This window comes from Bufo bufo, chromosome 1 (genome assembly GCF_905171765.1).
Source record: "Bufo bufo chromosome 1, aBufBuf1.1, whole genome shotgun sequence".
In the NCBI taxonomy this organism is placed as follows: domain Eukaryota; kingdom Metazoa; phylum Chordata; class Amphibia; order Anura; family Bufonidae; genus Bufo; species Bufo bufo.
The window spans coordinates 609681202-609694430 of NC_053389.1; the positions used below are offsets into that span (position 1 = coordinate 609681202).

Genomic DNA, 13229 nt, shown 5'->3' on the forward strand with positions numbered 1-13229 from the left:
TCTGAGGGTGGTGTTGCGTACTTCAAACACGTTTATGTCAATTCCAATAATCTCAACTGTGGAAGACTCACAGATGACTTTAGCAAATGGTTGGGTGTATATGCAATCGCCAGATGGGAGTGTAGCCATGCCAAAAACATGTTGTATGCTAAGAAACAGCCTGTACTCTTAGCTCTGGCTACAACTTACCAGTTCTGACCCCGTGTGTTAACCCATTGTTTATTCCGCAGTTCACAATGCTGCATGACCAAAGAGGACTACCCCTTTGATTGAGTCAGCAGGTTTTCCAGTGACCCGATTTGTTGCTGGGGGAGTGAGGCACAGTCAGCCCTGAGGACCTATGAAGGACCCCAGTGCTGTCTGCACTATAAGCCTCCTGCACTGTAAGTACACTCGTGTTGTCATTCTGACACAGTATAAAGGAGTATGCTAATATTTTATAAATGTGAAATAAAGTTCTAAAACAGAAATCCCATAATTAAAAAATGTTAGAAATAATGTAGTAAAATAATATTGTGCACACATTAAATAAAAATTTTAAAATATACATATTCTGTATTTACTCTACTGTAATAACCTGAAGAATGTAATTATAAGGTTATTTAGTGTAAAACATGAACGATGTTAAAAAAAACAAAAAACAATACACAGTAATTTATATATACCCCCGAATGATGCCAAAAAATAACATTTCTCTGTTATAAAACAAGGCCTCCGACAGCCACGTGAGTGAAAAAAGAAAGTTATGGCTGCAAAGAGGCAAAAACGAAAAAATAAATAAAAAAAAAGTTTCTGTAACGAAGGCCTTTTCAGGCCTGTTCATTAAGGGGTTAATGGGGTTGATCATGGTGACAGATGCTCTTTAATTGTGGAATTCATACGAATGATGTTGATAAATGTGAGGCAGTGAATCTGCGAGTCTGTGCTGTTTGACATGTCAGCAATATTCCTGTAGGACCGCTGTTTGTGTGGTTTTTGTGGTATAATAATCAATAACTGTCCTCCTCGTGCTGTTTTCCAGTGGACTTATCCAGGTCATGGTGATTTCAGAGGCAGCCATTTGAGAGCATGTGTATTTTTAGAGGATGACACATGATGTTATAAAGTTGTATGTTTGCTGTATGTGGCAGGAGAGGGTTATTCCAGGCTGAAGAGATAAGCAAGTCGCACCCTCACTCTGAGTGGATACAGACTTTTATCTCTGGTCTTCACACCCCAGTCTTTGTCGTCTGTAAGACCTCATGCACACGACCGTTGTGTGTTTTGCGGTCCGCAAACCGCGGATCCGCAAAACACGGATGGCGTCCGTGTGCGTTCCGCAATTTTGCGCAACAGCGCGGACAAGAATAGGACATGTTATATTTTTTTTTGCGGACCACGGAACGGAGCAACGGATGCGGACAGCACATGGAGTGCTGTCCGCATCTTTTGCGGCCCCATTGAAGTGAATGGGTCTGCATCCGAGCCGCCAAAACTGCGGCTCGGATGCGGACCAAAACAACGGCCATTTGCATGAGGCCTAACACAGTATGTTGTGCTGTACATTGTCACACCTCCTTAGGCACCAACTTGATTTTGTTTTATTGGCCAGGTACATCAAAATCAATTGACCTAAATTGTTTGGTGCGAGTAGCGAGTTTCTACGGGCATTGTTCCCCTTGCACTTATTAAACAGCTCACAGCTCATCCTAGTGAGCTGCCGGGTGCTCCTATAGATGAACTCGCATGGACCAATTGTGAGTGCTGTGTGCTGGTGACAGATATGTAATGGTAAAATAACAATGCAACAGCACTCTGCAAACACAAATAAAGTACAATAATGCCATCATTATAGAAAATATTCTGGTGCTAATGCTACGCTCATTTTATAAATTTAAGATTCTTGGCAAATACAAAATGATTTGTGCCTGTCCACCGGCGTCAAGGCGATCTCTATAGGACAGGAACCTAACACGAAATGCTTCCTGTTATGTGCCGTACTAGCCGCCATAAAATACAGGGGATGCAGGTTCCACATGCATGCTGGGTCCACTCTGCCTTTTGGTGCCATAATGGCCTCCATTAAATCCAGGGAATGCAGGTACCAACATGCATGCTGAGCCCACTTTATACCTCTCCTGGTGCCAGATGCCGGCTGTGATTCCAATGAATGCAGGGAGGGCAGTCTACAGCTTTATACTTGCACTAATTAAAATCAGCCTATGAAACAGACAGGCTAGTCAGGGGTGCAAGACTAAGGCCCCTTTCACACGAGCGAGTATTCCGCACGGGTGCAATGCTTGATGCGAACGCATTGCGGCCGCACGGAATGCGGACCCATTAATTTCAATGGGGCTGTGTACATGTGCGTTGGTTTAAACACATCACTCTTGTATTGCGTGAAAATCACAGCATGTTCTATTTTTTTTTTTCACGCAACGCTGTCCCCATAGAAGTGAATGGAGCTGTGTGAAAATCGCATCGCATCCACAAGCAAGTGCAGATGCGATGCTTTTTTCATGTATGGTTGCTAAGAGATGATGTTTGTATACATTCAGTTTTTTTATCGCGCACGTGCAAAATGCATTCAATTGCATTGCACCCGCATGATAAAAACTGAACGCGATCGCAAGCAAAACTGAATGGACTTGCTTGCGAAATCACGCAGTTTTCACTGAATGCATCCACAATGCATCTGGACATAATTCGGACACGCTCGTCTGCAAGTACAGCCACATCTCCAGTACAAACTGCAAAGAAAAAAAGGGGTCAGTCAGCAGAGTGTTGTTGCATTGTTTTTTTGTCTTTCAGCCAGGGCGCGGCATGCACCTGGACATTGGGATGTGCTGACTGACCCCCTTTTTCTTTAATGGTGACACGCACATTCCCGTGTCCTGTAGAGCGGGTGTGTATATAGGTACTGTGCGTGTTTACACAGTTGTATCTGTCCATAGACATGGAATGCAAATATTTGTCAACTGCATTGGACAATGTGTAATAGCCTGGGGGGTGAGACAGAGGACCTCTCCTATGAGGACTGATCAAATACTTCTGTTCTTGATTAGAAATGTATTACCTTGTCTGGAGATGATTGGGGTGCTGGTCCGAACTGTAAGGCTGATTTCACACGGGCGTTGCGGGAAAATGTGCGGGTGCGTTGCTGGAACACCCGCGATTTTTCCGCGCGAGTGCAAAACATTGTAATGCGTTTTGCACTCGCGTGAGAAAAATCGCGCATGTTTGATACCCAAACCCGAACTTCTTCACAGAAGTTCGGGCTTGGGATCGGTGTTCTGTAGATTGTATTATTTTCCCTAATAACCAATAATAGCATTCTGAATACAGAATGCAAAGTAAAACAGCGCTGGAGGGGTTAAAAAAAAATATAATAATTTAACTCGCCTTAGTCCACTTGATCGCGGCCCGGCATCTACTTCTGTCTCCTTTGTTGAATAGGACCTGTGGTGAGCATTAAATACAGTTACAGGACCTTTGATGACGTCACTCCGGTCATCACATGATCCATCACCATGGTAAAAGATCATGTGACGTACCATGTGATGACCGGAGTGACGTCATCAAAGGTCCTGTTCCTGTATTTAATGCTCATCACAGGTCCTATTCAACAAAGGAGACAGAAGGAGATGCCGGGCTACGCGATCAAGTGGACTAAGGTGAGTTAAATTATTTTTTATTTATTTTTTTCCCCTCCAGCGCTGTTTTACTATGCATTCTGTATTCAGAATGCTATTATTTTCCCTTATAACCATGTTATAAGGGAAAATAATAATGATCGGGTCTCCATCACGATCGTCTCCTAGCAACCGTGTGTGAAAATCGCACCGCATCCGCACTTGCTTGCGGATGCTTGCGATTTTCACGCAACCCCATTCACTTCTATGGGGCCTGCGTTGCAACGCATAAGTGATGCGGAACACGGCCGTGTGCATTCGGCCTTACTGATGATTCTTACTGACACACATATTAGGATACTTTCACATTAGCGTTCTTGCTGGATCCGGTAGGGTCCAGCAAAAACGTTTCCATTACTGATAATACAACCATCTGCTTCCGTTTGAACTGATCCGGTTGTATTATCTTTTAACATATTTTTAACATGGCAAGGACGGATCCATCATGAACTCCATTGAAAGTCAATGGAGGACGGATCCGTTTTCTATTGTTGCAGATTGTGCCAGAGAAAACGGATCCGTCCTTATTGACTTGCATTGGGTGTCATGATGGATCTGTCTTGCATCCGCATCTCTCCTGTCTGGTAAACCCACTGACCGGTACAGAATGCATTTTGGAGCATTCTGTTATGTTCAGTTCAGTTTTGTCCTCATTGACAATGAATGGGGACAAAACCGAAGCGTTTTTTTCCGGTATTGAGCCCCTATGACGGATCTCAATACCGAAAAACTTTGAAAGTAGCCTTAAGAATTGCCTCGAGTAGCAACGACTGAATACGAGCCAGATTTGAAACACATTGTGAAAAGCAAAGATTGCCAGAAGTCTCACTAAAGTTGTCTACACTACAGGTAGGAAGGTGGTTTAAATACACGTTTAAATGTTTGAAAACTCAGTAGCAGTAATACTGTCATGTGCACGCATATTTGTGTAAATGTATAGCTTGTGGCTCCTGGCAGTCATACGTTTTATTTTTTTTTCTGGCCCTTTGTGTCTGTAAGGTTGGCCACCCCTGTCCTATATAAAAAAAAGTATTAAATGTTCCAAATTGTCTTGTTTTCAGGACTCTGATGCTGGTTAGGGTGCTTTCATACTGCAGACACTGTACATTTGATATATGCATCAGGAAAGCTTCAAGCATGTATGTCCTATATATCCATAGGCCCCCTGTTCTTTTGGCCTCTGACTGGTATACAGTGTTATTTTTATTTTTTAAATCTGGAGTCTGAATAAAGATTTGGATATTGATGGCCTAGGTCAGGCATCCTCAAACTGTGGCCCTCCAGCTGTTGTAAAACTCCAACTCCCACAATGCCCTGCTGTAGGCTGATATCTGTAGGCTGTTCAGGCATGCTGGGAGTTGTAGTTTTGCAACAGCTGGAGGGCCGCAGTTTGAGGATGCCTGGCCTAGGATATCCCCAGGATAGGTCATCCATATATAATTGGCGGAGGTCCGACTCCTGGCCCTTTTACAATCATCAGTTTTGGTGGGCACTGCAGCCTCTTCATAGGCCAGTGATGCCACATTTAATGGTCACGTGGCCTAGGTTCAGTTCAGTCCCATTTACATGAAAGAGGCTGAGTTGCCATACCAAGCACAGCCGCTATCTATTCTTATGTCATGTCTTGGGCCTGAATAAAATTTGGGGTGTGACTTAAAGGTGATTTCCATGGCATATTACTTATATTTGTGGGAGTCTGACCACTGATTGTGAGAACAAAGGAGGTCATAGCACTTCTTACTTGAATAGGACCTCACTGCAGTTCTCTGTACAGCTGGGTGGCCAGGGGACGGAGCATTTACTGAATGGCATTTTACTTGTTTTAGTTCATCATTTTTTTTAAGAAAATTAATTAACCTCTTTAGGACACAGGGCGTACAGGTACGCCCTGATGTCCTGGTACCACGGTGATCGGAACAAGGTGCCTGCTCAAATCATTGAGCAGGCACCTTGGCTAAATGCGTGAGGGGGTCCCGTCAGACCTGCGGTTTGTGGCTTTTCATATTACGGGTGCGCGGCGGTGCCATCGGATCCCCATGGGGCTGTAGGAAGGGGGACCCGATGGCATGGAAGGCAGCGCGATGCCTTCCTGAGGCATCACCGCTGCCTTCCTGTGACGCGCCTGTGAGATCCAGCCCCCTGGATCTCACAGGCAGGAAGCTGTATGAGTAATACACACAGTATTACTCATACAGCCAATGCATTCCAATACAGAAGTATTGGAATGCATTGTAAAGGATTAGACCCCCAAAAGTTGAAGTCCCAAAGTGGGACAAAAAATAAAGTTGAAAAAATAAAGTTTGCCCCCCAAAAAATTAAGTTTCAAGTAAAAATAAACAAAAACATAATTTTCCCCAAATAAAGTAAAAAAAGAAAAATTGGTAAAAAAAGGACATATTAGGTATCGCCGCGTCCGTATCGACCGGCTCTATAAACATATCCCATGACCTAAGCCCTCAGATGAACACCGTAATTTTTTTTAGCTGTGCTAAATAAACAATTTTTTTGTCATCTTACATCACAAAAAGTACAACAGCAAGCGATCAAAAAGGCGTACGCCCACTAAAATGGTACCAATCTAACCGTCACCTCATCCCGCAAAAAATTAGCACCTACCTGAGACAATCGCCCAAAAACTGAAAAAACTATGGCTCTCCGAATATTGAGACACTAAAACATGATTTATTTTTTGTTTCAAAAATGAAATCATTGTGTAAAACTTACATAAATAAAAAAATTGTATACATATTAGATATCGCCGCGTCCGTGACAACCTGCTCTATAAAAATACCACATGATCTAACCTGTCAGATGAATGTTGTAAATAACAAAAAAAAATATGTGCCAAAACATTTCTTGTTACCTTGCCTCACAAAAAGTGTAATATAGAGCAACCAAAAATCATATGTACCCTAAACTAGTACCAACAAAACATCCACCCTATCCCGTAGTTTCTAAAATGGGGTCACTTTTTTGGAGTTTCTACTCTAGGGGTGCATCAGGGGGGCTTCAAATGGGACATGGTGTAAAAAAACCAGTCTAGCAAAATCTGCCTTCCAAAAACCGTATGGCATTCCTTTCCTTCTGCGCCCTGCTGTGTGCCCGTACAGCGGTTTACAACCACATATGGGGTGTTTCTGTAAACTACAGAATCAGGGCCATAAATATTGAGTTTTGTTTGGCTGTTAGCCCTTACTTTGTAACTGGATGAAATTTTTTTTTATGGAAAATCTACCAAAAACTTGAAATTTTGAAATTGTAGCTCTATTTTCCATTAATTCTTGTGGAACACCTAAAGGGTTAACGACGTTTGTAAAATCAGTTTTGAATACCTTGAGGGGTGTAGTTTCTAGAATAAAGTCATTTTTGGGTGGTTTCTATTATGTAAGCCTTACAAAGTGACTTCAGATCTGAACTGGTCCTTAAAAAGTTGGTTTTTGAAAATATCTGAGAAATTTCAAGATTTACTTCTAAACTTCTAAGCCTTGTAACGTCCCCCAAAAATAAAATGTCATTACCAAAATGATCTTAACATGAAGTAGACATATGGGAAATGTAAAGTAATAACTATTTTTGTAGGTATTAATATGTATTATAGAAGTAGAGAAATTTAAACTTGGAAATTTGCTAATTTTTTTGCTAATTTGGTATTTTTTTATAAATAAAAATGCATTTTTTGGACTCCATTTTACCAGTGTCGTGAAGTACAATATGTGACGAAAAAACTATCTCAGAATGGCCTGGATAAGTCAAAGCGTTTTAAAGTTATCACCACATAAAGTGACACTGGTCAGATTTGCAAAAAATGGCCTGGTCCTGAAGGTGAAAATGAGCCCGGTCCTTAAGGAGTTAAAAGGGCTTTAACAAGTTTTTTTCCAGGGGTTTTCTAGTTCCAAAAAGGTTGGGGTAGACAGTCTGGTCTTGACCAATGCAGGTACGGGTTGTAGAGTCTGAGAAGTTATTCGCAATAATATTAGTGACTTAGTAACATTAGTAATAATAGTAACAGCCATATGCATCCAAATAGACATTATTGGTGCTGTAATTTGTTTTTCTTCATTACATTTCTGTTTCTCTCTGCAGAAGACTACACACCCATTGCTGGAATACTTTAACATTACAATGAAGGTTGCAGTTTCCTAGCTTCATGGCATCTGAGGTCTTTGGTAGAGACATCGGCAACATTAAAGTGTAAAAAGTAAGGCACTATCAGCTGAGGTTCTCTGCTGTTTCATATAGGCAGCTTGTCCTTACACTATAATATAATAGCTTCTGGCTTTTGGTAACACAAGTAAGGCTACTTTCACACTTGCTTTCGGAGCGGATCCGTCTGGTGTCTGCACAGACGGATCCGCTCCTATAATGCAAACGATGGTATCCGTTCAGAACGGATCCGTCTGCATTATATTTCACAAAAAAATCTAAGTGTGAAAGTTAGTCAGACTGATCCGTCCTGACTTTGCATTGAAAGTCAATGGGGGACGAATCCGTTTGAAAATTGCACCATATTGTGTCAACTTGAAACGGATCCGTCCCCATTGACTTGCATTGTAAGTCTGGACGGATCCGTTTCGCTCCGCACGGCCAGGACGGACACCGCAGCGTATGGGTGTCCGCCTGCTGAGCGGAACGGAGGCCAAGCGGAGCCAGACTGAGGCATTCTGAGCGGACCCGCATCCACTCAGAATGCATTGGGGCTGGACGGATGCGTTCGGGGCCGCTTGTGAGAGCCTTCAAACAGAGCTCACAAGCGTAACCCCGAACGCAAGTGTGAAAGTAGCCTAAGTGATTACTTTATTATTAAAGGGGTTCTGCACTTTGTTTAAACTAATGATCTATCCTCTGGATAGATCATCAGCTTCTGATCGGCGGGGGTCCGACACTCGGGACCCCCGCCGATCAGCTGTTTGAGAAGGCAGCGGCTCTCCAGCAGCGCCGTGGCCTTCTCACTATTTACCGCTGGCCCACTGACGTCACGACCAGTATCAATGGCCTAGGGTGTAGGGCTAAGCTCCGTTCAAGTGAACAGAGCTTAGCCCCGCCCAGGCAAGTGATACTAGTCGTGACGTAACTGGGCCTGTGGTAAACAGTGAGAAGGCCGCGGCGCTGCTGGAGTGCCGCTGCCTTCTCAAACAGCTGATCGGTGGTCGTCCCGAGTGTCGGACCCCCGCCGATCAGAAGCTGATGATCTATCCAGAGGATAGATCATTAGTTTAAACAAAGTGCAGAACCCCTTTAAAGGTGTCTGACTCCCTGCACTCCCACCAATCAGCTGTTTGAAGGGGCTGTGGTGCTCTGGTGAGCACTGCGGGCCTCTTCATAGTATATCTGGCACAGGGCTGTACATGGTATTGCAACCAAATCACATTCACTTGAATAGGACTGAGCTGCAGAAAGCCATAGTGACTGATGAACGTGTTACGTGACCTCACAGACTGAGGAAGAGTCCTGAGTGCTCAATGTGCACCGCAGCACATTTAAACAGCTGATCGGCCGGAGTGCCAGAAACTGGACTCCAATGGTCTGAGATCCTGAAGATAGGGCATCAGTTTTTAAGTCTGGGAAAACCCCTGAAAGCAGTATCCCCGTTTCAGCAGATAAACAAGAGGGTTGACAAGGTTTTTGCACCTTGCGAAATGACAACTCTTCTCATATTCACACGTTTTACTATGCAAACAATCTTGATGAGATCTTTCCTAGGGTAAAATATACCTTTTCCCGCATTTTGTCTATCTACAGAAGGATTCATGGCAGTAGAGTGAATAATGATGGCTGGCATGATGCCCCCTGTGAAGTTAAAATGGCTGGAGCACCTAAACAGCTCCTGGATTACAGAAGATAGTGAGTCTATCGCTACCCGGGAAGGTGTCTCTGTCCTGTACGCTAAGTTGGTTAGCAACAAAGAGGTGGTTCCACTTCCACAGCAGGTCCTATGTCTCAAGGGACCCCAGCTGCCAGATTTTGAGCGGGAGTCATTGTCATGCGACGAGCAGGATCACTACCTGGATGCTTTACTCGGCAGCCAGCTGGCTCTGGCCAAGGTGGTGTGTTCTGACTCTCCATTTGCTGGGGCTCTACGGAAGAGACTGCTGGTTCTCCAAAGGGTTTTCTATGCTCTTTCTAACAAGTATCATGACAAAGGCAAAGTTAAACAACAGCAGCATTCACCTGAGAATAGCTCTGGCTCTGCAGACACCCTGTCTGTCAGTGAGCGGCCACGCTCTAGTACCGATGCGCTTATTGAAATGGGCGTGAGGACTGGTCTGAGCCTACTTTTTGCTCTACTGAGGCAGAGTTGGATGCTGCCAACTGCTGGATCTGGTTTGAATCTGTGTAATGATGTTATACAAACAGCCATTGATGTTGTAAATTCCCTGCCCCCTTTATCTCTTGCCAATGAGAGCAAAATACCACCTATGGGACTGGACTGCTTGGCACAGGTCACCACCTTCCTGAAAGGGGTGACTGTTCCCAATTCTGGGGCAGACACTTTGGGGAGACGCTTGGTTTCAGAACTGCTCCTTGGCCTTGCCTCTCAGCGTGGCTCCCTTCGCTACCTCTTGGAATGGATTGAAATGGCACTGGCAGCGTCTGCTTTGGTTAATGAGGCAGACCAGAACAAGACGCTAACCACCCAGGAAGGCATGATCAGCTGTGACTGCTTCATTAGCATCCTTTTGCAGATGAGGAAATCCCTGGTAAGTGTCTCAAGACTGCGCTGTGCAGTTGTAGATTTATTTTACATTTAATATATTCATAAATTACAACCGAATATCTGTGATGTTTTGAAGGGATCATCAGCAGACAGAAGTCAGTGGAGAGAGCCCACCAGAACAGCAGATGGCCTGTGCTCTCTGTATGAAGCTGCATTGTGTCTCTTTGAGGAGGTATGATAAGTCTACAGCCACAAGGTGGTGGTTGGTGTGTATTGCCTCATTTCCCTCTGATTAAGAATTTACAGCAGCTGCCTAAGGACTGAAGTGGTATTAGACACATACTAGTTTTTATTTTTGAGTAAGGGCTCATTGACACGACCGTATGAATGAGTCCACATCCATTCCGCAATTTTGCAGAACAGGTGCGGACCCATTCATTTCAGTGGGGCCGCAAAAGATGTGGACAGCACACCGTGTGCTGTCCGCATTTGTTGTTCTTTTCCGCTGCCCTGCAAAAAATATAGAGCATGTCAAGAATAGGCATTTCTATAATGGGCCGCCCGTTCCTTGTGGAACGCACACGGGCGGCATCCATGTTTTGCGGATCCACAATTTGTGGACTGAATGCTCCCTAAAAAACAGTCTGGTTTATGGTTCTGTGAATTCATGTAATACTTCTCTGACTAGAGCTGAATGTATTTCTAACATTTTATTCATCCACGTGAAATACTTTGGCCAACTTCTGTGGAGTCCTCTCTTTTTGTATCCTTGATTTCACACGTAATTACCTTCTTCTTGCCTAGGTTTGTCAAATGGCCTCTGACTACTCAAGAACCTGTGCTAGCCCAGACAGCATCCAGACTGGAGAAAGTCCGGTGGTGTCAGAGACGTGTGAAGTATACGTATGGGGAAGTAATAGCAGCCACCAGCTAGTGGAGGGGACTCAAGAGAAAATATTACAGCCAAAGTTAGCTCCCTGTTTCTCAGATGCGCAGACAGTAAGTGTTTTTATTTTAACAATACAGAATTTTACCTTAGATTTATTCTGAAGATAGCGACAGACAGCCTGATAATAGCTGTGAGTTACATCAGTGATGTATTTTAAGTTTGTCTGTTCTGGTGTACTAACAGAAAAAAAATGGAATGTTTAAACACCAATGGTGCCCAATGTACCCCATTCAGTATAATGGGGTCCGTCGGGTTTCTTTCATTCTACCGGAGAATATATCACTGCAGCACTTTTTGCCCTGCATTTGAACAATGCCTTCCTTGTTTTCTTGCATCAGTTTTCATAAAACCACACGTTATTAGGTACAGTGTTGGGGTCCATTTAAGGTTGTGTGTGAGCTGCCAGCTTCCCCTTTCCATCCACTGCTAATTTATTATTTTATGCACTTATATAGCGCTACTATATTCCGCAGAGCTTTACAGACATTAGCATCACACTGTCCCCAATGGGGCTCACAATCTAAGTTCCCTATCAGTATGTCTTTGGAGTGTGGGAGGAAATCCGGAAAACCCCCTAGGAAACCCACCCAAACACAGGGAGAACATACAAACTCTGTGCAGATGTTGTCCTTGGTCGGCTTCGAACCTAGGACCCCAGCGCTGCAAGGCAACAGCGCTAACCACTGACTAACCCATTGACAGTTTTCCCCTCCCATGCAGATTGACGTTCCTGGGGCCACAATGGGGACCCCCACAAAGAAATAGGAGAATGGCGTTAACTTTGAAACGAGATGGGTTTTTTTTTGTTTGTATTTCTTCCTTTTTTTTTTTTTTCACTAATCGCTGCTTTTTCAGATCGAAGCTGGACAGTACTGCACTTTTGTTATATCAACTGATGGCTCGGTAAGAGCCTGCGGGAAAGGCAGCTATGGGAGACTAGGTCTCGGGGATTCCAACAACCAGTCTACCTTGAAGAAACTTACCTTTGAACCTCACCGTTCTATCAAGAAAGTTTCCTCCTCCAAAGGATCTGACGGCCATACGCTAGCATTCACCGCTGAAGGGGAGGTTTTCAGCTGGGGAGATGGTGACTATGGAAAGCTGGGCCATGGTAACAGCTCCACACAAAAATATCCAAAGCTTATTCAAGGGACTCTACAAGGAAAGGTAATGAAATTCCATTGACCTGGAAATGAGCAGTGTACAGTGATGCTGATAAATTCCACTTCATTATTTTTTAAATTTTTCTTGTCAGGTTGTAGTATGTGTTTCAGCTGGCTACAGGCACAGTGCCGCTGTCACAGAAGATGGAGAGCTCTATACGTGGGGAGAAGGAGATTTTGGAAGATTAGGTAACCATATCAAAAATCTATATAAATTATATTTTGTTTTATAAATTAGATTGGCCTTATTTATTCTCATGCATCGCAGTAAATGAGCTATTTATTTTGACTATACAGAACACAATTATTGGTTTGTGCTCAATTCTGGGCATGATGGTCACACTTTTGACATCTAAAATAAACCTTAGTAATTAACTTAGAAGCAAAAAAATAAATAACATTATTTCCACATAATGATATGTTTTCTGAAAACAGGAACATTGTAAAGATTCCACCCAGCACTTCTTACTTCTATTCAGCTCCTTCATGGAATTTAGCAACAAATTGTAAACTTTTGTAAAACATTAGTGTTTAAAAGCCACTTATTCCTATATGTCACATATAATCTCTGATAAGTAAAATAGGTATTTATGTCTGCCTCTCTGCAGATCGATTTTACCAGTGAATTGAGAGTGAGTCATGCATGGTGGGGTCTGATAAGTGAAGAAAGAGGCATTTTTCTTTAACTACATATTAAAGTATATAAATAAAAAAATAAAACAACCTCTGTGTCATTCACAGTCTCGCTTTGGTAATTCTGCATTCTGTGATGTGGGAACAGAAGTCAGCTT

At 43.3% G+C, this 13229-nt stretch overlaps 1 protein-coding gene across 6 annotated transcripts in view; it reads left to right on the plus strand.

Moving 5' to 3' along the window:
• The window catches only part of HERC1 (HECT and RLD domain containing E3 ubiquitin protein ligase family member 1), a 186126-nt gene that overhangs the window by 32047 nt on the left and 140850 nt on the right, over positions 1-13229 (plus strand). For all 6 annotated transcript variants that reach the window (XM_040413647.1, XM_040413648.1, XM_040413649.1 and 3 more), the window contains exons 2-7: positions 7755-7869; positions 9411-10369; positions 10463-10558; positions 11131-11325; positions 12131-12442; positions 12531-12627. In XM_040413647.1, coding sequence (XP_040269581.1) covers positions 9437-10369; positions 10463-10558; positions 11131-11325; positions 12131-12442; positions 12531-12627 — 1633 coding nt within the window. In that variant the 5' untranslated portion in view covers positions 7755-7869; positions 9411-9436. The remainder of the gene's footprint in view (positions 1-7754; positions 7870-9410; positions 10370-10462; positions 10559-11130; positions 11326-12130; positions 12443-12530; positions 12628-13229) is intronic.